Genomic DNA, 25,313 nt, shown 5'->3' with positions numbered 1-25,313 from the left:
CTCCTCCTGCACCCCTGCACCCCAACCCCCTGCCCTGAGCCCCCTCCCGCATTGTGCACCCCCTCTTGCACCCCAACCCCCTGCCCTGAGCCCCCTCGTATACCCCGCACCCCTTCTCTGCCCCAACCCCTTGCCCTGAGCCCCTTCCTGCACACTGCACCTCCTCCCACACCCCACACTCCCTCCTGCACCCCTACCCCCTGCCCCTGCCTTACATTCATGGCCCTGCATGCAATTTCCCCACCCAGATGTGGCCATCAGGCCAAAAAGTTTGCCCACCTCTGTTTTAAACAGACAGTAAAATAGTGTTATATTTAAAAATAAGGATAAAAAGGAAACAATAGAAAGCATATGTAAGTATTGAGGGAGCACTGTAATATGTTCAAAGTTAGATGTATTACACAATACAATACAATATGAAAATTAAAACTAAGGAAACTAAAATTGACAGACTCATAATTAAGAGGGATTTTGAAGAGCCAAGACATAAAAACAAATAAGAGAGTTGTTAGGTATATTGGCAGCAGAAAACCTCTTGATGGGTCCACTGGACTATTGGGAAGTAAAGATAGAAATTAAAGAGCGTGAGGACTTTTCAGAGAAACTAAATGATGTCTTTGTATCATTACTGATTCAAAGAAATAATTTAGCTTCTCTGCAAAGACCACACAGTCCGCTGGGAAGATATCTTTTTCCCTTTAGTGACGTTTTTTCAAAGATTGTGAAGTAAAAAAGGAAGGTGCTATGAAAAACTGATAAATTAAAGAACAAGAATCAGTTGGTGTACATCCAAGAGCTCTGAATGAAATATCTGAGCATCTATTAGAAGTATAAAATCTCTCATTAAAATTAGCTACTCCAAGTGAAGTTAACAAATGTACTCATTTTTAAAAAAGGATCTAAAGGTCAACTTGGAATTGCAGACCAATAGGCCTTACTTCAGTACCAGGAACAGAGGTTGAAAGATGGATTAGAAAAATACTTATAGAACACTTAGATGAAAGTGATATGATATGGACAAACAAGCATGGCTTCTGGAAAGGAAAAGGGTACTTCTCTAAACTACTTTGAGCGTGTCAACAAAAGAATGGATAAAGGAGTATTTGTTGGCACATATTTGGATTTTCAAAAATCAAAAAGTTTTGTTAAGGAAATTATCTAGTCATGCATTGAGAGGGAAAGTACCATCATGTTCCCCTGGTACAGAGCTGCCTAAAGATGACATAGCAAGCTGTATATGGTGAGCCTTGAGTGGCGCACAGCTGACGTAGCGACTCATATATGACACTCCCAGTCCCAGTAATCATGGCTGGTCTAAGAGCCTTTGGAGCCATTGGCTGATGGTTTTAAATTAGAGTAGCCTAAAGGCTACTCTAATTTACACTGACACTGGACCAGTGCCTAGACTTCCCTATTCCCTTCAGCAACACCCCGACTGGTCACAAGGGGGGACTCATACAGGAGTCACTACATCATCAGTATGCCACTAGAAGATTCCCCCTAAACTAGCCTGAAACATATAGAGCAGATTAAAATTGGGGAAGCAGTATAAAGCTGTCCTTATGCAGCTCAAGGTCTGGGTCACTGTGTGTGCAGTCTAGTTTTTCTATCTTGAAAATGATACAGGAGAAATGGAGTTCAGAGATGGGCAGCAAAAAATATTAGAGACCAAGAGAAACTAAAGATATTGGGAATATTTAGTTTAGGTAGGAAATGAATAAGCATGGCAAAAGAATACAGAATAATGAATGGTACAGAGAAGGTAGATTCAATCCTCTTATTTATCTTCTCACATAATACAAAACAAGTGAAATGTATAGTTCTCAAAATGGTTCTAAATCAAGCAGTTAACCATGAACATTATTATTAACTTTGTTTGTCTTTTTGTATTTAGTTTTCTACATGGGCTCTGTAAAATTTCAGTACAGTGAAAAAAGCAATAACACTTCTGTAAGTGTTGAAATAGTAAGTCCTAAGAATTTTTTTATCCATTCTCCAGTCTATCCATTTAAATTAATCTTATCCTAATATGATTTTTAAAATGTTTGTAAATTGTTAACTCTTGTATCACAATTTGCTTCACAATCTCTAATGGTTCGTTTGGTACCATATCTATGTAATAGATGCCCGATGTCCCTTTCAGAAAAATGTCCGCTATGTGCAGTAAACCTAGAAATATTAGTTGTTGATGTGATGCTTCCCAGAGGTACCCAGGGCTGTGGTGCACCTTGCTATGACCTGCCTTTAGCATAAGGAAGTCTTGTCTGTGCCTGTTGTGTATCAGCTCCCTTTCTCCACTGACCATGGGCAGCACAAGTGCTCCCCATGAGGCTTCACAGACCCAGCTGTTAATTTACAGGTTAGCAAATGTTACACCTCAGCCCTGAGTGTCTCCCTGAAGTATCCAGCCTCAGTCCACTGCTTTCAAAGAAACAGTACACCCCAGCTTACCAGTTCCACCTCAGATCACCACTAAACTTAGTACAGAGCATTAAGATAAGTTTGTAGTGAAATCAAGTATAAGTTTATTTAACAAAGCATAGTGATTCAAGTAATAGCAAGTAGAAGTGTTGGAAACAAATATTTACATATAAAATAAAGTAACCCACATTCTAGACTAACCATGTATTGATCACCCAAAGTCCTTCAGTGGTTTAGAGCCAGGCTTGGATGACCCTCCTTACACGAAACAAGCATGCTGTCAGCTTTCCTTCTCAGTGAAGGACTCAGTGTGTTTTTTTGAGATATACCAGTGCTGTCATTCATCTTTATTCATAAATAGGACCCCCTGTTGTTTATTTATTCCTGTAGATTTCCTCTCTTGTAGATTTCACAATCTTGTCTTTTGCCTGTGGCTCAGTATGCAAACAGACCTACACTGGGAGGTGTACAACAGAAAAATGGCCAGACAGAGCGATAGGTGTCTGTTACCTCCCGCCTGAAAAGAGAGTTTCTGGGATATATCACCTCCTGGTGAGAGGGGCAGTGGGTATCCACAGTGGGTCCAGGCTGTGGCCCTGCCCATGCTCCCCCGTGAAGCCAGTGGAGGCTCAGCTCCAGCCGTGGCCTGGAGCTCAGGCTCAGCCAGTGGCTAGGGCAGCCAGGGGCAGCTCAGGCCAGTTGGCGGGTGTCGGGCCCACTATTGTGGCCCAGGGCAGCCAGCAGGGGTTGGACCAGCCAAGTTGGCCCTGGGCAGCTCAGGTATCAGAGACGCCGGTGGTGGTTACGCCAACCGCCTTGGTCTGAGGCAGCTCAGGGGTCAGACCCACAGGTGGGGGTCGGGCCAGCTGGGGCAGCTCGGGCTGGCATAGCTGGCATGGCTTGGGCTGGCCCAGGGGTTGGATCAGGCTGGCCAGGGTCAGGCTGCCCGGGGTGGCTTGGGCAGTCCAGGAGTCAGGCCCGCCAGTGTGGCCTGGGACGGCCAATGGGGGTTGGGCCAGCCAGGGTGGCCTGGGGTAGCTCAGGTCTCGGGCCTGCTGGCAGGGGTTGGGCCAGCTGGGAGGCCGGAGCAGCTGGAGTGTGCCAGTTAGCACAGATTGGGCTGTGGGATGCTTGGGACTCCAGCTGTGGGGAGAGTAGGGACTCGGTGGGGGGAAAGGGGGCCTCGGGTGGAAGGGATGGGGCCAGCGGGCTAGCCTCCCCAAAGGGCGGGTTCACCCGCTGCTCATACCTGGTGACCTCTCTTAACTCCAAGACCTTAAGAACATTGTTTTCCATATAGTTATATAATTCCTTAAATATTCTTAAATATTCCTTAAATATTTTCACTCCATGCATCTGAAGAAGTGGGTTTTTTACCCACAAAAGCTTATGCCCAAATAAATCTGTTAGTCTTTAAGGTGCCACCAGACTCCTTGTTGTTTTTGTGGATACAGACTAACATGGCTACCCTTGTGATACAATGATTATGAATACCCGTGGGTTACTGGTTTTCGGTAGACACCTCACCTGCCACCCTTCGGTGAGCTATCCTGCATATATCTGGCCCAGGGGATCCCTCAAAAACTCTATATACCCCCTGTGCTCTCTGCCAACTGGCATCCAGTGGTTCCTGGGTCACAGCTCTTAAGATGTCTGTTAAATCATGTTTTACAGTATGCTCATGATGAGTGCTTTTAACCTTTGCAATTTCAGACTGTTGGGTTGAGTAAGATGTACATTTTAAAAAAATTCTATAAGAATTGTATTTTTAATTATTATTTGAATCTGTGTTTCTAACAGATTGATGATGTAACCAGCAGCCATAAAGTTACAAAATTAATTCCATTTACCACACCTAATCTACAAGAATCAAAGTAAGTGACTTATAATTATCATCATAAGTTGATTCTTCAAATTCTGCTGAATAGTGGTTGTATTTAAGATTAAGCGAGAACTGTTTGTGTCATCAGTAGGTTTTTCACTTCTCATTATTCCTGTATTTATTCTAGAATGAATAATAGTTTAAGGAATGTATACGGAATTTCAGTATTTTCTCACAGCATGAGTAAAATTTACATTGCTTAGACTATTCTTAGTTTTAGTTTTATGTATTGGTGTTTTGATATTTTACAAATAGTATTATTTGCTATCCTTATTTAGACTCTTATCCTGCAACTTCAGTGGTGCTCCTTATTTAGACTCTTGTCCTGCAAATGCAGGGGTCTATCTTCATGGAGTCCTTTGCAGGATCAGGGCCTTAGTAAGAAAATAACAGTGTGTTGAAGCTGTATAAAATTCACCATGTGTACTGACAGGCTGATTAAAGGGAAAAAATCTGATCACTTGTATGTTATCAGCTGTGAATTCAAATGTGGGTGTTCATCAGGAAAACCCAGTTTTGGTCTCATTCTGCTTAGAAAATGAAATATTATTGTGCTTATGATTGCCTACATGAATTTGTCACATTCACCTTGTTCTGTTTTGGACTCTGGTGCCACTTCTTCTTTCATAATATTCCGAAGATATGTACTTTGCTTTCTTTGCAAACATCCAAAACCTTGGTTGGGCAAAACAAAGCTGATAAGATCATTTTCCTGGCCATTACTCTACTCAAATTCCCCCCTCTTTGACTCTCTCTGCTGGCTCTTCCTGTTTCACTGCATCAAATTCAAAGTTGGAATAGCATGGGTTTGAGCAAGGTTGAAGTGGTAAGCTAGAGATTGGAATTCAGAAAAATTCCCTTGCAAGTTGGTGCTTATTCTATAGTTGAAGGACAGATCTTGTTTACAGAAGGAGCCTACAGGACTCTTCTGTTCCCATGCCCTGCTTCAATTACAAGTTCTGACTGTGTTCCACATACTTGCTCATTAGCGGAACATGAGTCAGAAATTGTCTATTGCTCAATATTAAATTACTTTAAAATAAGTGAATTGACGATAATAAAATAAGTTTATGTGGGTGTGATGACAGAGGATTAAACTTAAATTCCTCTGACATTGTCAAGTAGCAAACAGGAATTATAGGGCTTCATCCAAAATGCCAATCAATTCTTTTGTTTACAAATACTGTTTACTACAATATTAGAAATTTGCACCATTAAAGTAATTATACAATTTTAAAATATGATTTTGAGTTAGCATGTTAGGAAATCATTGCCAAGTAAATTTCAAAGAACATTTCAAGAAATATTATATATCTTAACATTCTTTTAGTTCCTACCATTTTAACTTCTGTTAATATCTTCTTTATAAACATAAGTAGAATCCACCATTTATAGTTAACCTTTGCTTTTAAAGAATTTCAGAATTCAACAAAACATTGCAAGAACAAAGTGAGGTAAGCACTTTTATTTGTGTGCCTATTTGTTATTATAGCCATTTGGAAAAGTGAACTTCCTATTTATTTCTGATATTCTCAGTATCTGATGATCAAACATGTTTTCTACTGAAAGAATAATTAAGTTTTATTTTATTTTTCCTTCCAGTCTTCTGTTATGGAGTGTGCTGCAGAAAACCAAAGGTCTGCCATGTTAAAATTTTAAATAATAATAATTTTACCCCCTAAGATCCTGCACTGTATTGTGTACAAAAAATGGATATGTAGTAGAACTGACTTCCTAGTTAGTTTGGCTCAGGTGTGGGGCTGATCCTGCCTCAATTGAAGTAAATGGAAACAGGATTGAGGCCCCACGTATACAGACTCGGGGACAGACAGAGAGACCCTGGATCAAATCCTAGTCCCATTGAACTCACCGTGGATTTGTCCCAAAGTGTCAGAGAAGGGAGGAAGATTGGCCAGAGTACATCTTTAGGGACCATTACCAGTTAGTGCAAGTTAGGATAGCTGCCAGGATAGGCTAATTTTCAACATGGTGTGTAACAGGGCAGAGGATCAAGGAACTGTAACTAGCTCCTTGACAGCTTCCTCCCCCACTCCCGCCCCACTCCTGCCGCAGCTTTGCTCATGCAACATAAAATGCCCAGACTAGCAGGGAGGAAGACCAAAGGGGTGGCACTCAGGATAGAACAAGACATTTGTCCCACCCCCCTGATGCCCAATTTGCCAGTTTGTAGGGGGATAGCTGATCGTTTTTGGTCACCCACACATATCCCCAGCCCTGGGTTATAATCCTTTTTCCCAGGGCATGGGCACCATATTTGCTGGCAATTAATGACTTTCCAGTCTCCCTCTCTGTGAGTTATTGGTTTTGAAGTAGGGTTGCCAACTTTGGTTGGATGTATACCTGGAGGTTTCATCAGATGACAATCTTTAATTAAAGATTAATCTTTAATTTCTGGAGACTCCAGAACAATCCTGGAGGGTTGGCAACCATATCTTGAAGGTGGCATAATTTTGTCTTATGTACTGTGGCAGTATTTCCCAAACTTGGGATGCCGCTTGTTCAGGGAAAGCCCCTGGTGGGTCAGGTGGTTTGTTTACCTGCCGCGTCCGCAGGTTCGGCTGATCGCGGCTCCCACTGGCTGCAGTTCGCCACTGCAGGCTAATGGGGGCTGCAGGAAACGGTGCGGGCTGAGGGAGGTACTGGCCACCGTTTCGAGCAGCCCCCATTGGCCTGCCACGGTGAACTGCAGCCAGTGGGAGCCGTGATCAGCTGAACCTGCGGATGCGGCAGGTAAACAAACCAGCCCGGCCCGCCAGGGGCTTTCCCTAAACAAGCGGTGTTCCAAGTTTGGGAAACACTGTACTGTGGGCCTAGCCAGAATGCTCCTCTGTGGGATCTGGAAGGAGTTTTCCCTCCAGGCAGAACGGGTTGATGTCCTAAGAATATTTTGACTTTTTCATATCTCCTGGGAGGCGTGGATTGGTAGGAAGGACATTTGAATTGTTTCCAATGTTGCTCAGTGTGAGGTAGGGTAGTTGCTGACTGGCATGCTCCTGGGGGATATCTGATTTTGGAAGGGAAGTCTCTTAAATCTAGTGCAGACCAAAGAATTTCTAGTCTCTACCTTCAATTGTATGAGGGGGGCAACTGGTTGGGTCCCACAAATGACATAGAGGTCAGGCAGAGGCTGACTGATTTCTTGTTTGGGGTTATGATGTAAAGCCACAACCTCTTACACTGGCCCCTCATTTTGAGTGGTAAGATTTGGGGGTACTGATCTGATCAGTATTCCTTTCGCTAAACAGAAGTTTCATCTTGTCACTTAAACTCAGTCACTATGTTGTGTCTTCATTCATCTACTTGTCTGTCTTAACTGAGTGCCATGGAGAATCTGGCCTTAAGACTTAGTTGGCATCTGTGGAACAAGGAGAGAGTAAACCAGTACAAAGTGATACTTTCTGTCTCTCTATTTTTAAATTGAAAAGGGTAGGTTGTTAGCATAATAATATTCCTCAGATTTGAAAATAGGTTGGGAAAATGGTACTTGAATTCAGATATTGGCAGTATTTTTGTATACAGCATCCAAAGTTAAATCTGTTTCTTGTTTACAATTCATTTTCTTCTCATTGCAGTGTATCAGTCTGCAAGTTTATAATAAAGCTGGCCAAGACTGTTAATATAAGTAGTTTAATAGCACATTTAAAAGACAGAGCAGAAATACACCAAATTGGTAAGTTGTATTTAATATTTAATTTATTTTTATTACAGTGTAAGGATAATAATTTTAAAGATGGCCATGTAAATGTTTTAACAGAAAATATATTTTAAAAATAAAATAAGAGTTTATTACAGTTAGTTGCAGGTACAGTATATGTGAAGTATCTCTCTGCCATGTTTCATATTTTGGATATTTAGATATGGAAATGTATTTAGTGTTTGTATTTATTGGGGAGATTTTCTGTTAGAAAAACTGCTGATTAAGTTTATACAACAAATTAATGAGCGACAGGTTGCCACACTACTTGATAAGGTACAGGTATTTTTATGGTAGTGGGTCATTCTATCTTTTTTTAAAATCACAAGTCATGAAGTTGTTCATTCTACACTCCATTTGTTTGCACATGCCAAAAGAGCCATCTCCACTGTCTGTAACAGCTTGTGCCACTCCGCAAAGATGTGTCAAGTTGCAGTGGGGGAGGTTTAGGTTGGATATTAGGAAAAACTTTTTCACTAGGAGGGTGGTGAAACACTAGAATGCGTTACCTAGGGAGGTGGTGGAATCTCCTTCCTTAGAAGTTTTAAGGTCAGGCTTGACAAAGCCCTGGCTGGGATGATTTAGTTGGGGATTGGTCCTGCTTTGAGCAGGGGTTTGGACTAGATGACCTCCTGAGGTCCCTTCCAACCCTGATATTCTATGATTCTATGATGGTGTACTAATATTTATATTGATTTATTACATGATTATGAATGTGAAAAAAAGCTTGACACAGACTATCTCAAAATGTTTTATGGAATTTAAACGGTCAAAACTATGATTTTCACCTATTGTATATAATGGTTATGAGTGCTACTGGACAAATCAGGATAATGCTTTTTTGTGTCTTTGTCACCATAGAACAGTGCTTCTGTTCAGCTCTGCAATCTTGGCCATCAGCTGCTGAAGAGTTACAAATATTGCAATGGTAAGTATAAATAGCAAAGGCTTGTTTTCCTATTTAAGGAATATTCTGATTTTTAGTCTGGGATGCATTAGCAAATATCCCAGCCACAACATAACAATTGGGAAGGGAATCTCCATAAGTAAAACCCATTGAAATTTTCCCCTCCTTTTAGCTCTCTCATGTGGGTTTTCCCACATGCTATAAGGTCCAAAGTCCAGATATCATCCACAAAGTAGGCACCCGGTGTAGTATTGCTATTACAATACCTACATTACTGGTGAGCATTTAACAAAATAGAATTCAGAATTTGTATCCTCAAAGTGTGACAAATTAACAATATTTGTTGCCAGAGTACCACACACATCTGATCTGATGCACTATTGTAATGATGTCATTTAAAAGTTTCCTTTACTGAAGCCTTATTAAATTGTGTTCTTTAATATATAAACAATGCTAAGATTGCCACAACTTTCATACCATTCTTTTATTTTTCTATAGTGATGGACAAGACAGAGTTGTATGTGCTGCCCCTAGCAAACTTGGCCCTCCAGGTTCTCCTGCTGCTGCTTCCAGTAAAATTTCTATTGACATTCATCGTCATAATATTCATCCCCCCAAACATACCACTGTTTTTTCTCCTCATCTTTCAACCAAACCTAGTACTACAAATCACCTTTTGACCAAACTTATTGCTACGCATTCCACCACACCTACCGCAATTCCCCCTGCTACTCCTTCTCCTGCACACACCACTACAATTCCTCCTGCTACATCTTCTCCTACAAGTACCATTACAATTCCCCCTACTATGCATTTCACCACATCTCTCACCAAATCTACCACAATTTCTCTTCCTACGTCTCCAACCAAACCTGCTACTGTAGTTCCTTCTGCCATTTCTTCAACCAAACCTATAAATGTGGCTCCTACTCCTTCCACTGAACCTACTGTCCTGTCTCCTCCTGGTATTCATTCGACCACTGATAGCCAAGCTACCGGGGCCAACGGTACAACAGGTAAATATGACAAGCTGATAGATTGCATCTTTTGTCTGAGGGAGTTTTTCCCCTCACAGAACTAAGATCTTACCTGTTTAATAAAGTTTCAAAACTGATTTAAGTAACATAGTTCTGAAAGAGCCTTGTGCTGTTAAGAGTCTTAAGCAAACCTAATAGAGTACAGTACTCTCTTTGGGACAGGTTCTACCACCCTTACTCATGTTGCCTAGTGCCTTACTCTATTGTTATCAATGAGTAGACTCACTGATAACAATAGGAGTTAAGGCTCTATGTGACTTGTTTCTAGCACCACACACTGGATAGGCAAAATGCAATAAACAAATAAGAGAGTGACAGAACTGGTCAGAAAAGTCTTGAAATAAGTTTGAATTTAAAATAAGTCTTCATGATTTTAGAGGCTTTTATGCTTCAGTGAAAAAAACATAGCAAAAAAACAGAAGACGGATGGGAGGGGGAAAAAGAATATAGTCGCAGGATTGAAAATAAATGTATTCTTCAGATAAATTACCAAGTGCTTTCATATATTTCTTTCTTTCCTTTAAAAGAAAGAGATTCGGATTCATGGCAAAGAATTTGCAGTTGCTGTCATAAAAAAGAGCTTTGTGGAAACAAAGCAGAATTATCCATCAATACTAGATCCTCCTTAAAAAGTTGTAACTGGGTGGGAATATCCTCTGAGATTTTAGATATTTACATTTGTGTATGTTGTCTCTGAAATCCCTACTCTAGATCTTATCCTACTCCCACTGAAGTCAAAGATAAAACTTCCAGAAAATAGTTAATTAGAATGTCATTAAAGGCCAGATATATCATCATCAAATGTGCCTGGTCTACTGAGGACCACTGTGCCAGCCAGAGTGACCATGGCTGATGGTATCATACCAGATATTGTAGCGAGAAGTTCCCAGATCTGACTCAGTCCTGTGAATCCATGAATCTCTGGGGTGGCCCCTCAGGCAACATCAGGTGGGGTCCAGGCATACACCCCTTTGCGTGTCGATGGAGAGTTTGAGAGCACGGTGTGCTGGGATATTTTTGTCCATCCCGGCGAGATGGCAGAGGAGCATGCAATGGTGATTTTGAATGCAGTGAGTGACTGGTGGAAGGGCAGATCTCTGCAAGATTATGGCATTTTGCACAAGTCAAATCACTTTATGCTCAGGATTTGGTGATGACAGTGCATATGGAATGCCTCAAGCTGCTCCAACTCTGTCTGTAAGAGAGTCCAAGTTTCTGATCAATATAGCAGTATGGCAGTACACAAGTTTGATAGATCCTGAACTTTGTCTCAGCACAGAGATGTTTTTGCATCTATAGGCAAGGCACGGACTTCATGTAGGAGATGATGAGTCCTATTTGTCAGAGGACATCTGGTTTGCTCTGATGGTTTGAACTCTGCTCGTGGCCTAGGTAGATGAACTTATAGGCGCTGTCCATGGTGCTTGACCCCACCTTTATTGAGGATTCTGGTGGTCCAGCTCCAAGGTTCTGGACATTGGTCTTCTGCCATGAGACATTCAACTCCATGGTGTGGGAAGCATCTCAGAAACTTTGAAGAGCAGGGTGGAAATTCTCTGGCTTCCCCACAAATAGGGCAGCATCATAGGTATACTCTTGGTCAATGAATGTGGCTTGACCAACCTTGATTCTGATGTTTGGAGTGGGAAATCCTAGTATTCAGTCAATAGCTCAGAAGAAGGCTGCAAGGGTGAGAACACATCTCTGCTGCACAGCTGTCACTTTACTCTTAACAAGCACAAGAGAGTTACAGATCTTTTCAAAATAGCAAGTTCTGAGATGCATCCTCCCCTTGACTAGTCTCACTGCTCCCATGACTCTGAGGTTTGTCAGCCCTTCAGACTAGGCAGAGTGCTTCCTGCCTTCCTTCTCTCCAGCCAGTCCTCCTTATGTGTAGGGCAGCCAAGATTATACCATAACTGTAAATATTTTACCAGTAATGTATATTTTCTAACAATAGCTCTCAATTTAAGGATATAAAATTAGAATTAGCAGGCTGAAAATTAGAGACTAGTTTAAACAAAACTGGGTCTATTTACACCGGTGCTGAATTTTCATCTTCTTTATATATGTGAATATTATAATTCCACAGTGATTTAATTAGTGATGAATGTCCACCTTCTGGGCTAGGCTTGCTGTGTGATAACAAGCTGGGTGAGGCAATATCTTTAATTGGACCAACTTCTGTTGGAGAAAGATACAAGCTTTTGATCTTACACTGAACTGCCCTTCTGATCTGAAGAAGAGCTCTATGTAAGCTTGGAAGCTTGTCTCTTTGTCCAAGAGAAGTTATCCAGTAAACAATATTACTTCATCCACCTCATCTCTCTAGTATCTTCGACAGGTCTTCAGTGACTCAGCCCTCTGGCTGAGTCACACACGCTATCTGTAGGTGGAATAGAACAAACCCCTTTCAGGATATACAGTCTTTAAATTGTCCCGGCCCTGGTATAGGGCATATGCCTGGGGCTTCCTCCCCAGAGACGTTGTCTTTCTGGAGCCCTCCCTGGTCTCAGTTCTTGCTTAGGGTATGTCTGTACTACCCGCCGCATCGGCAGGCAGCAATCGATCCAGTGGGGTCGATTTATTGTGTCTACTTTTAGATGCGATAAATTGACCCCCGAGCACTCTCCCGTCGACTCCTGTACTCCAGTACCGCGAGAGGCGCAGGCAGAGTTGACAGCAGAGCGGCAGCAGTCAACTCACCGCAGTGAAGACACCGCAATGAGTAGATCTAAGTACGTCAACTTCAGCTATGTTATTCACATAGCTGAAGTTGCGTAACTTAGATTGATTACTCCCTACCCCCAGTGTAGACCAGGCCTTGGTCCCCACAGCCAACCAGGAGCTTCTTTCTATCTCCCCCATTCCCTGCCACACTGAGCTGTCCATGGTCCTGCTGCTCTTTCAGCCAGCTAGGAAAATGGTCAGCTCTCTTCCCACTCCAGGCAGCAATTGACTGCTCTGTTTCTGCTGCTTCTTTTTATATGGCCCTCCAGGGCTCTGACTGGCCACACCAGCAGCCCCTCTGATTGGCTGCTTCCCCTGCAGCCACTGTCTAGAGGACTTCTCTTCTGCTCTTTTCTGGGGCTAGGTGAGGCAGGGCTACGCGGTCTCCAGCAGGGGGCCTCCAGACGTTAGTCTCTAAGGTGCCACAAGTCCTCCTTTTCTTTTCACCCCTTCACAGTAACTCACCAGTAAGTGTGTGTTATAAGTCTGCCTCTGTGCCAGTCTGCAGAGAATAGGAATCGGTTACAGCCTTAGCTCTGGAGTCTAGTCTCTTTAATTCAATCCTTAGTAATTTATGCTTTTAATTCTGGAGGCCCAGGGGTTCAATCCATGGTATATCAGCCTAGATCAGTCGTCTCCAACCTTTTTACACCAAAGATTACTTTCTGAATTTAAGGGCAACCCAGAATCTACCCCGCCCCTTCCCTGAAACCCCACTCACTCCATCCCTCCCTCTCTCTGTTGCTCACTCTCCCAAACCTCACTTACTTTCACTGGGCTGGGGCAGGGGTTTGGGGTTCAGGAGGAGTGCAAGCTCTGGGAGGGACTTTAGGTGCAGGAGGGGGCTCCAGGCTGGGGCAGGGAGTTGGGGTGCAGGAGGGGTTATGGGGTGCTGGCTCTGGGAGGGGGCTCAGGGCTAGGGCAGGGGCTTGGGGTGCAGGAGGAGGTTCGGGGTCCAGGAAGGGGTATGAGGTGCTGGCTCGGGGAGGGGGCTCAAGGCTGGGGGTTGGGGCGCGGGCTCCCACCAGGCAGCACTTACCTTGGGTGGCTCCCGGTTGGCGGTGCAGCGTGGCTAAGGCAGGCTCCCTGCCTGCCCCAACCCCACCCAGGCACATCGGCACCTCCTCCCCCCCGCCAAGCCAGTAGTGCACCAAATGGCCATGCCGCTCCCGGTAGGGGCCATGTGACCCTGCACCCCCTGGAGGGGGCACGTGACTCCACACACTGCCCCTCTCTGCAGGATTTGCCCCCGCAGCTCCCATTGGCCACAGCTCCCCATTCCTGGCCAATGGGAGCTGCGGAGGTGGTGTTTCCAGGCAGAAGCAGAGCGCAGAGACCCCTGCCCCTCCACCCTGCGGGGCTGCTGGAGCATGCTGGCCACTTCCAGGAGTGGTGTGGGGCCACAGCAGGCAAGGAGCCTGACTTAGCGGCAGGCAGCCCCACTGTGCCACGGTGGCCAGAGATCACGATCGACTGGGAGAGTCTCCTAGGATTGACCAGTCGATCACAATCAACGGGTTGGTGACCACTGGCCTAGATGGTAGCCATCACATAATGGCTCATTTTTTCTCCTCCAGTTTATTCCCTTTGGCATACACAATATTTTGACGGTTTTCAATTAACGTACACTATTTTTCTTCTGTCATAGGAAACATTTTGGATAATCTGTCAAATATTACACATACCACGATTAATCCCTCTGAAGTTGAGAGCATAATATCCCACATGGAAAGTGCTCTGTCAGCCCAGAAAATAGAGCCAAAAGTTGCAAGAGAGATGATCAACACAATTAGCAGTCTCCTAAATGCTCCATATTCATTACTATCCCCAATGTCTAAAAGGTATGCATTTTTGTAAACAGATGAACTGAATGTTGTGTTTGTCATCTTGGTAAAGTAACACATTATAGGTAGCTCCTTAAATGATGGGCAAACTATCAGCCTACACCTTTTTTCCTCCCCCAAACTGAACTTTGATATCAGAGGCATGATTCTGATTCCACTGGTTTTACACTGATATAAATCCATGGCCATCTCTGGAATTCCTTCTTATTTACACTGGCATAAAAGAGATCAGAGAAAAGCTCCGATTGTTTTCAGAATATGCTTGGCTTGCTGTTTCACAACCTGCTTGAAAATGAAGAGATAGGTGCATTGTAATACTAAGCATATTTTGTCTTAACAGAATAATAAAAATAGTGGATGCCATTGGCTTAAAACTGAACTTTTCAACAGAATCCATTAATTTTACTTCCCTGGCCTTGGCTCTAGCAGTCACCAAAGTCAACAGCAGCAACTTCAGCAAAATGTCATTCGCTGTCCAAGATTCATCAGATCTTCAGGTAAAGCCTCCTATGATTTTAATCCTTAAAAATTTAAATTCAAACTCTTTGTGGATAAAGTTATATTAAAACTTTAATTTGTTTTGCATTTGTTATATTAAAAAATAGAGAGAGAGATTTAATCAAGAGAATCTGAAATCCAGATCTCTAACACTAAACTGGGAGGAGAGGTAGATACGCAGGAGGGTAGGGAGAGGTTACAGAGGGCCCTAGACAAATTAGAGGATTGGGCCAAAAGAAATCTGATGAGGCTCAACAAGGACAAGTGAAGAGTCCTGCACTTAGGACGGAAGAATCCCATGCACCGCTACAGACTAGGGATCGAATGGCTCGGCAGCAGTTTGGCAGAAAAGGACCTAGGGGTTACAGTGGATGAGAAGCTGGATATGAGTCTACAGTGTGCCCTTGTTGCCAAGAAGGCCAATGGCATTTTGGGATGTATAAGTAGGGGCATTGCCAGCAGATGGAGGGACATAATCGTTCCCCTCTATTCGACATTGGTGAGGCCTCATCTGGAGTACTGTGTCCAGTTTTGGGCCCACACTACAAGGAGGATGTGGAAAAATTGGAGAGAGTCCAGCAGAGGGCAAAAAAAATGATTAGGGGATTGGAACACATGACTTTATGAGGAGAGGCTGAGGGAACTGGGATTGTTTAGTCTGCAGAAGAGAAGAATGAGTGGGGATTTGATAGCTGCTTTCAACTACCTGAAAGGGGGTTCCAAAGAGGATCCATCTAGACTGTTCTCAGTGGTAGCTGATGACAGAACAAGGAGTAATGGTCTCAAGTTGCAGTGGGGGAGGTTTAGGTTGGATATTAGGAAAAACTTTTTCACTAGGAGGGTGGTGAAACACTGGAATGCGTTACCTAGGGAGGCGGCGGAATCTCCTTCCTTAGAAGTTTTTAAGGTCAGGCTTGACAAAGCCCTGGCTGGGATGATTTAGTTGGGGATTGGTCCTGCTTTGAGCAGGGGGTTGGACTAGATGACCTCCTGAGGTCCCTTCCAACCCTGATATTCTATGATTCTATGATCTGCCGTATGATATTTGTTAGTCATGTCTGCTGTAATCAGGGGATCTTTATTAACTATTTTCTTCCACTAAGACTTATAGGAGAAAATTTCTGTATCGATAAGAAGCCACTGTCCTAGCAGAAGCTAACAATATTTTACTAACAAGCTGTTAGTAAGGGAACAGCCAAAACACCAGAAGGATTTGGCAAAACATCCCCCTCCTCCTGCAGCCTAAAATCATGAATAGTTTAATCACCCACCCCCAGAGCACTGAAGAATTTCAAGGAGTTTTGCCAGATGGCCTCACCTGTCAGAAGTGGTATTAGAATTACTTTGGCTTCCTGGAAAAGAGCTATTAAGTTGCTTAATTGATGAATTTCATATATATTTGCCAGTTTGCCTTGCCAAGAGAAAAGTGCTTGGAAAGGTTTAACACCACTTTCTCACTTAAAAGCCTATCCACCATCCGATTTTGGGATAATTCTAAAGGGCACACTACAAACCTTTAAGACTTTGTCTGTGAGAGATGGAAATTTCTCAACAAATATTAGAGTACTGTTTGTCTTCCCAGGCAAGTCTGATTTGAACAATAAGTGGTACTTGTATCCCTCTAGAATATTATAAATAATGTAAAATAATCACAAGATCTAAGTTCTGCTTTGTTTTCCTTAGAAAGTATAAGTGTAAGTGTGTAAAGTATAAGTATGTGGTGAGACTAGGAAGGAGGTAGTAGTGGAAGCTTGACATTTGCTACTCCTGGGAGAATTCTGTGCCACTGTGGACACACAGAATTCATGTCGTCGTCCCACCCAGTCCTGCCCCCCCCACACATTTCTTTGCTTCCCCACAAAAAATGATGGGGAAGCAAAGGAAAGCTGCATGACCAGTCATGAGCCCCTCCACAGCAGTGCAGGTGCATCATTCTGGGTGCCTGAAGCGGCTGATGGAGAGGTAAATCACCACAAAGGGGGGCAGAACTGGGACGCCCCAGCCAGTAGCTTCTACCCTTCGCTTGGCTCAGCTGCTAGTCCACGCTGGGTTGGGGAGGACGGGACTTCCTCTTCCCCTGCAAGGAGCAGCGAGGGCTGGGTCAGACCCACCCTCAGCTGCAGGAAGCTCTGTACCCCTCCCGCTTCCTGGCCTAATGCTCCTCAGCCACGGAGGGAGGGGTCACTGTACAGGGAGCTGCTCCCCCGTCTGCCCAACCCCTGTGCATCCAGAGCCCCTCTGCACCCAGACCCCACTTGTGGACTCCCGCCCCTGCACTCAGACCACCCCAGCTGAGTCCCCTGTACTCAAATTCCCAGCCTGATGGGACCCATCCCCCTGCTCATAGACCACCCTGACAAGCCCTCCATATCCAGATTCCCAATCCACCGAGCCCCAACCAGCTGCACCCAGACCCCCACCCCACCAAGCCCGACTCCCCCACCAAACCCCACTCCCCCACTCCTTGTTGAATCCCAACAACTTTCACTTGGATCCCCCCCTGCAGAGTCCCATTCCCCCTGTATCTGGAACCCCTTAATAAGCCCCTGTGCATCCAGATCCACCCCGCACACGGACCGCCCACCGAGCCATCTGCACTCAGATTGCCCCACATAGAACCCTCTCACCCCACATTAAGCCCCTCCACACTTAGATTCTGCCAGGCTGAGCCTGCCTGCCCCACACCTGGATTGGGGGCCAAGGTTGGTTGTGCGAGACTTTGCCCTTCTCGCTTGCTATCTTGGTGCGCCTGGCATGGAGGGGCAGGGCCACAGGGTGTTTCTGGGCCAGGCCCGTCCCTTGCACTGTGTCAGGGTCTGGTGCAGCCTCACTGCCCAGTCCGTGTCCAGAAGGGTGAGGAAGCAGTGCAGGGTGATTTCCCACTTCCATACAGCCAGTGGCCTGTGCTCCCCACTGCCATGCTGGAGCCTCCATATCTATTTATTGACAATAAAATATGAAGAATTTTAGAATATTGTCTGAAGAATTCTTAATTTTTTGGCACAGAATTCCCTCAGGAGTAATTTGCTAAGTAAATCTCATGATGTACTGGAAGGTTTAGGGACTGGTAATGAGATATGCAGAGCTTTTCAACAAATTTGTATCTAGCCTGGATTAGAGTGATGGAAATGCATTTGTAAACTTAATTGGGGTCTCAGTGCTAGCAGCCTGAGAGGTCAGACACTGGGTTCTGGAGTTTGAATTACTCTTGCATGCTTAGAAGTGACCCGTTCCTGACCTCATGGGCAGGATTGATGCACATTGTTAGGGCATTGCTGGGAAGCTTGCACAGCTGTTTCTCGGCTGTGACTGTTCTTTGGATTATACATATGACTTCTGTCTTGAGTTCTGAGAGTCTCTGACACCTTTCATGAGCTCTAAACTATTTAAGTTGTACAACTACAGTATCTTAGCAACACTAGTTACCTCAGAAAGCTAAAACACACTTAATCTTAAAGGTGTACCCCAAAAGTTTAGCTAAAAGTTACCATCATGTTTGTATGACGTTACATCTTTAAGGTCTTGAGGAAACTGAACAACAGGTTATTTGGTTTACCGGCTAGAATGAATGACATCACCAGTACTATACACAAGGGAATGAAAATAAGCAGTTTAAAAATAAATAATTGTTTCAGACCTTTGCTTTGTATAGTCATAATTAAAGATGGGCCCACACCTAGCTCTGAAGACACCCAAATTTTGAAGGTGTTCAAATTATGATCCTAAATTTAAACCTAAATTTTACAAAATGTCCTTAGTTTTATAATAGGCCAAATCAAAATTCTGATCTGCAGACCTTTAACTTTAGGGCTTGATCTCATCTCCTAGTTATGGTGTCAGATGTCGGGCAGCAAATGATGATAAAGTTGGGATAATTGTCTCAAATTTTGTTTAAGATGCAGTATTAAACTTCAGTTACAAACAGTGGCTATGTACAGCTCTTTTGGATTCATACAAAAAGGGTTGGGGATTTCTTTTAAAAAAATCAATTTTGCAGTAAACCTTTAATAACATTGTCATCACTGCCACCTTCTTCCCGAAGTCTGGAATTTAAGTAGTTAAATACTGCTGTAAATTTCTGTGCTACAAAATACCAACTTTGGATAAGCTAAAATATATGTAGAACTATATGTCTGTTTCCCAACTCCCTCCTCTTTACCATCTCAGTGTTTCTTATAAAAGCATACATTGTTTTCCCCTCTTCTCTCAGTCCCTGGAATGGCTCCTTAAGAGCTAGATTGTTTTTTTGTTTGTTTGTTTTGTTAAATTTCATTTATTGTTAATATTTTAGGATTTAACTGAAATCCTGACAGAATTCTGCAGGGCATGGAGGGATGATCTTTCAGTGGTGATGTTTCTGTTTAAACTGAAGTCCACAGTAACCACATGTTCCAGTTTTTGTATCTTTGTCGAAATTTATGTACACTTTAGGATGTCCCAGAGCTCCACCACCACCATCACATGATATCACTCGGCTTTCAACTTTATTCATAGGCTGCTCTGCTATTAAGTCAATAGCAAAGGTCTCATTCACCTCGTTCTGTCGTTCAATAAATTGAACCTTCCTGTAGTCATTCTCTTCATAAACCTGTCCCATGTGCTTCACGCTCTCACCACTCTCAGACACGCATGCGCCTTAGCCTCTTTGGGGGGGAGCGGTCACCACTCGAACTGGAGCGCAGCGCCTTAGCAACAAGAATCCGCAGAAGGTTGAGCAGGACGCTGGCATTTTGCCCCAATGCAGCTGTAAAATGCCCACCACCTGCACAGTTCCTACATTACAGCTACCCAGATTATGGCTCTGGCTCCTTTGCAAAGCACTACCGATGCTCTGTCCTGATGAGCAAATGGATGGAGCCATAGCTGGGTGCAAGAGCTGAAGTATGCTATACCCTTTACAGAGCTGAGGTAAATTATTTCTCCCCTGGAGCTAAAGAAGAGCAGGGGATGCAGCTAATAGGGAGGTAAGGTGTGTGACAAGAATTTTCACATTGGGCTGGAGAGTGAGCCTGTCCCACAAGCACCCGGCAGCAGCAGCTCCTGGGCTGCAAGGCTGGGCCCAGCTCCCTGCTCTGGGCATTGCAACATGACCCACGTACCATGTTACAATGCCATTCACTCTGATTTGGCTTGACCATCCCTACATCACAATAGGTGGGTGGCTGGGCCAAATCTGAATGGCCCTGCAACCCCATGCATTAAGGCTCTATATCCAGAACGGGGAGTTGAGCTAAGCCCGGTGGGACAGGAACCGCCGCTGCTGGGGGTGCATGGGTAGGCTTGCTCTCCAGCCCACGACAAATGGTCCATCAGCCCCCACCTCCAAGTGGCAAAACCTAGCTCTGCCACTGAGGGGAAATAGTATGATTCTGAGTCATGGTTCCTTCCCAATGGTGCTCCTGGGGTGGCACAGCTATATAATAGGCTGTTCCTATACTCAGGATTGAGCCTAAGGCACAATCTAATCTTCTGTTAGCAACAAAAATTGTTGTTCCTTTTTATGTTTAATTTTCAGATTGCTCTAGGCACCCAAGCACCTATAAATAGCGTTGGAGCTATTGCACTGCCTTCCTCATTGCTAACAAACTTGTCTTCTGAAGATATGCCTCTGGCTTCTAGAATTATATTCAACTTTTTCGAAAAGACAACTCCATTTCAGGTAACTTTTTGGGACCCTGTACATGAGGGATCCTTCACAATATTCTTTAACTCCATGTTAGAACTGATCGAAAAATGGGGGGTGAGAGGGGCAAATGAGCATAAATTTTCACAAAAAATCATTCCTTTTCTCATCAGAAGATTTTAACATTTCAAACATTTTTGCCCAGCTCTAATCACTGTAATAACTGAAATTGTGTGTGCACGCATGCGCTCCATTGTATTTAATTTTTTTCTACTCTTAGTTACCTTTTTGTTGTTTCAGGATTCTTCACTCGAGAATCTCTCTCTAATCAGCAATGTCATATCATCAAGTGTAGCTAACCTCACACTTAGCGACTTGAAGGCAAATGTTACTGTCACTCTAAAGAACACCATGCCTACTCAGGTATGACTTAGGTTTTAGCAGTTTACAAAATGCCATTTTACTGAATTGTTTTAGAACTTATGCTAGGCTGAATATGCAGGCTGCTTCATTTGCTCTGGTTCTTTTGTGGTTTTCTCATCTAAGTTCAAAAAAAGAAAAGGAGTACTTGTGGCACCTTAAAAACTAACAAATTTATTTGAGCATAAGCTTTTGTGAGCTACAGCTCACTTCATCGGATGCATGCAGTGGAAAATACAGTGGGGAGATTTATATACACAGAGAACATGAAACAACGGGTGTTACCATACACTGTAACAACAGTGATCAGGTAAGGTGAGCTCTCCTGCTGGTAATAGCTCACCTTACCTGATCACTGTTGTTACAGTGTGTATGGTAACACCCATTGTTTCATGTTCTCTGTGTATATAAATCTCCCCACTGTATTTTCCACTGCATGCATCCCATGAAATGAGCTGTAGCTCACGAAAGCTTATGCTCAAATAAATTTGTTAGTCTCTAAGGTGCCACAAGTCCTCCTTTTCTTTTTACGGATACAGACTAACACGGCTGCTACTCTGAAACCTGTCATCTAAGTTCAGTGGCTTCAAAATTTCCAACAGATCTCGTGTTTTCATAATGTTAATTAATAAACACTTTTGGTTCACAATTGATTTGCAGTTATTCTGTGATTTTTCTCTATTCTATCAAATTCCTACCCAGTCAGCATTATTTTATGTTGTTTCCCCTCCAATGAATGAACATCTCATGAGTGGGGTTTAGGCAGTTATGGCCAACAGGGAAACACTGGCAACATGGCTTTCACAGGGGCAATGCAGTCAGGAAACAGCATATTGCCTTGGGTTGGCCTGTGTGGTTGTCCTTAAATCCACAAATTTGGGTAATCTATAAATTTTGGGGGCTGATATTCCCTACTTGTTCATGGATGGGTTAAAATCTGCCCGTCTGCCAAGAAACACTCTGTGTTGAAACTGGCAGAGATTCCAGTCCCTTGTGTGGGATTTCCCCAAAGCTAGCTCTCTGTAATCAGAACTTGCATTGGTAAAAAAGTTGAGCCCAATGCAACAATGTAGTATTGTTGTTCCTAACAACATTATATATCACTTACTAGCTGCAATGTTCTAAGATCTTCAAGAAAAACACAACACTTTTAAAACTCTAACATTTCAATACTAAAACATGACCAAAAAATCTTTTAAAAAAGAACTAATTCCTTGGTACTTCTAAAATCAGAAAGAGATGAGAAATCCCAGAGGCAAACTTGTAGACATCACATATTCTGCCCTTATATTGCATATCCTAAAACGAAAACTTCCATTCCCTCCAAACTAAGAGTCTGATTCTGCAGACACTGATGAGTAGCTCATATTCAGATGAGTAATCCCTTTGAAGCCACAAATAAGGTGTGCAGGGCTGTGGTGTGTCACAGGACAGTACTCTCCCCCCCTGGATTTCTTGGTGCAAACTGTCCTCACACACACTGATAACTAGCTCAACACTATGTGCTTTATTTATAACATGCTCTGCATGTGTTTGTTCCCCCACAGCATAAGGCAGCAGTTCCCCAAACCTTTATTTAGTACCCAGGCACAGAGAGAAGAGAGATCTCACTTCTCAAGCTTCTCTGGCCCTTCTTTTCAAGTCTTCTCTTCCTGCTTCTTCTTGTCTCTCTTTTTTTTTTAACTGTCCTCAGCTGAGGAGCTAAATCATCTTGTTAACTGGTTAATTACCTGGTGCTTAACCAATTATCTCCTCAATTTGGCCCTTGTAGGGACCCTTGCAAAGTGCACAGAGTGATAAGTCAGCCTTAGGTGACTCACACTCTGTCACATGGTCCAAGAGGTTAAGATAATATTTAGGATGTGAGAAACTTGGAAAGATTAAAATAAAATCTTCAATCTGCACTGTGCATACAGACAACAAAACAGCAGGTAGTTAGGAAAAGCCCCTATTCCTACCACCAATAATCATTTTGCACAAGCTGAAGGCAATAGAGCTACCCATATAGCCCAATTTTAGTTTGTTGTGTATATCCACATTTCTGTACACCTTAGGTAACACAGAAGAAATAGCTTTTCCTTATTATGTTGTATTGCTATAGACAGTCTTTACTTCTCTGTCCATTTTACACTCATAACTGCCTTGCTCATCACTTATAATTCAGTAAAATGTGTGTATTTTTTTCAAACAGGATAATTTAAAAGTTAGATGTGCATTTTGGGACTTAAATAAAAATGGTAAGTATTTGATATCACCATTTCTAAGTGCCATGCCATCTCAGCTGTGTTAACTTTTGTTAACTGTTTTAAGAGATATTGTAAATATTATCAGTAATGGAATCTTGTTATCTGTTACAGCTGGCAAAGGAGGCTGGTCATATGAAGGATGCATGGTTAAAGAAAGGAGAGCAAATGAAACCGTTTGTACATGCAACCACCTCACAAGCTTTGGAGTTTTGCTGGTAATTAGTTATAAATAATATTCCAAACCAGTATATTTGGATCCCTGATTCAGGAAAGCACTCATGCACATGCTTAACTTTAAGCAAATGAGGTTGTTGAACTGGGGACATGAATAGAACCATTGAAGTCTAAGGGTTTGTCTACACTGCAAGTAGACACCCACAGCTGGCCTGAGTCAACTGACTTGGGCTCGCTGGGCTTGGGCTAAGGGGATGTTTAACTGTAGAATAGATGTTCGAGCTCAGGCTGCAGCTCAGACTCTGGGGCCCTCCTACTTCGCAGGTTCCTAGAGCCTGGACTCCAGCCCAAGCCCAAAAGTCTACACTGAAATTAAACAGCCCCTTAGCCTAAGTCCTGCAAGACTGAGTCAGCTGGCATGGGCCAGCCACAGGTTTTTAATTGTGATGTAGACATACTCTAAGGGTACTTAAGTGCCTTGATAAATCAGGGCCCTTAATTTTAAGCAGTGATTATTCTGCAGGAAAGAAGATGGGGATGAATCAAAACTAAAGGGATACTCTTGGGTCAAATATAACCCCATATTTAGTTTTTTTTAAAATTCAGCTTGTATTTAATCTAACACGAACAGAAATGTTTCCATGTTTTTTTTTTTAAATCCAGTGGAATGGGGTTTTGTTTGTTTATTTCAAAGAAGCATACCCCTTAAAGATAATTTCTGTTTTCTTTTTAGGACCTGTCTAGAAATATTACTTTACCACCCATCCAGACACTGGTTCTGACTTTTATCACCTATATCGGCTGTGGCCTTTCTGCAATTTTTCTTTCTGTTACTCTTGTAACCTACATAGCCTTTGAGTAAGTACTTGCAGAGTTAAACTTACATTATAAACTTGATCATGATTGTCCATAACTACCGCTCTGAAGGACAATGGATGAGTCCTTTCTTCTTCAAGTGATTGCACAGGTCCATTCCAATGTAGGTGTGTGTGTGCCCCGAGCACAGTCGCCAGAAATTTCTTCCTCCATGGTACCCGTCAGTGTGGCTCTGGTGCTATCTGGTGCTGTGTGCTCATAGTGCTGGTTAAAAGGGCCCAACTGACCCTGTGCCCCTCAGTTTCTTCTTACCGCCTCTGATGGTCGCTGGAACTGTTCCCCTGGCTACAGTAAGCTTTTCAGTGGACTTCCTTTCAGATTGTTGTACATAGTGTGTTTCCAGTTATTAGAGGGGTAGCTGTGTTAGTCTGTATGCACAAAAACAACAAGGAGTCCGGTGACACCTTAAAGACTAACAGATTTATTTGGGCATAAGCTCTCGTGGGCAAAAAATCCACTTCTTCAAATGCATGGAGTGAAAATTACAGATACAGGCATAAATATTTATTGGCACATGAAGAGAAGGGAGTTACCTTACAAGTGGAGAACCAGTGTTGACAGGGCCAATTCAGTCAGGGTGGTTGTGGTCTACTCCCAATAATTGATGAAGAGGTGTCAATACCAAGAGAAGGAAAATTGCTTTTGTAATGAGCCAGCCACTCCCAGTCCCTATTCAAGCCCAAATTGATGGTGTTAAGTTTGCAAATGAATTGTAGCTCAGCAGTTTCTCTTTGAAGTCTGTTTTTGAAGTTTTTTGTTGAAGTATGGCTACTTTTAAATCTGTTATTGAGTGTCCAGGGAGACTGAAGTGTTCTCCTACTGGCTTTTGTATGTTACCATTCCTGATGTCTGATTTGTGTCCATTTATTCTTTTGTGTCGAGACTGTCTGGTTTGGCCAATGTACATGGCAGAGGGGCATTGCTGGCACATGATGGCTTA

General features: G+C 43.2%; 1 protein-coding gene across 1 annotated transcript in view; it reads left to right on the top strand.

The window, feature by feature from the left end:
- The window catches only part of ADGRG2 (adhesion G protein-coupled receptor G2), a 105,198-nt gene that overhangs the window by 61,953 nt on the left and 17,932 nt on the right, over positions 1 to 25,313 (top strand). Inside the window, exons 17-30 of the mRNA XM_084621839.1 lie at positions 1,895 to 1,965; positions 4,222 to 4,295; positions 5,718 to 5,757; positions 5,906 to 5,940; positions 7,897 to 7,994; positions 8,880 to 8,946; positions 9,424 to 9,941; positions 14,341 to 14,533; positions 14,877 to 15,033; positions 20,550 to 20,693; positions 20,958 to 21,080; positions 23,269 to 23,314; positions 23,435 to 23,538; positions 24,231 to 24,355. Of these exons, the coding sequence (XP_084477965.1) occupies positions 1,895 to 1,965; positions 4,222 to 4,295; positions 5,718 to 5,757; positions 5,906 to 5,940; positions 7,897 to 7,994; positions 8,880 to 8,946; positions 9,424 to 9,941; positions 14,341 to 14,533; positions 14,877 to 15,033; positions 20,550 to 20,693; positions 20,958 to 21,080; positions 23,269 to 23,314; positions 23,435 to 23,538; positions 24,231 to 24,355 (1,795 nt within the window). The remainder of the gene's footprint in view (positions 1 to 1,894; positions 1,966 to 4,221; positions 4,296 to 5,717; positions 5,758 to 5,905; positions 5,941 to 7,896; positions 7,995 to 8,879; positions 8,947 to 9,423; positions 9,942 to 14,340; positions 14,534 to 14,876; positions 15,034 to 20,549; positions 20,694 to 20,957; positions 21,081 to 23,268; positions 23,315 to 23,434; positions 23,539 to 24,230; positions 24,356 to 25,313) is intronic.

Source organism: Lepidochelys olivacea, assembly GCF_965140295.1.
Source record: "Lepidochelys olivacea isolate rLepOli2 genome assembly, chromosome: 1".
In the NCBI taxonomy this organism is placed as follows: Eukaryota; Metazoa; Chordata; order Testudines; family Cheloniidae; genus Lepidochelys; species Lepidochelys olivacea.
Note: the sequence above shows the minus strand (reverse complement) of the source record. Positions and strands in the feature narration are given on the sequence as shown.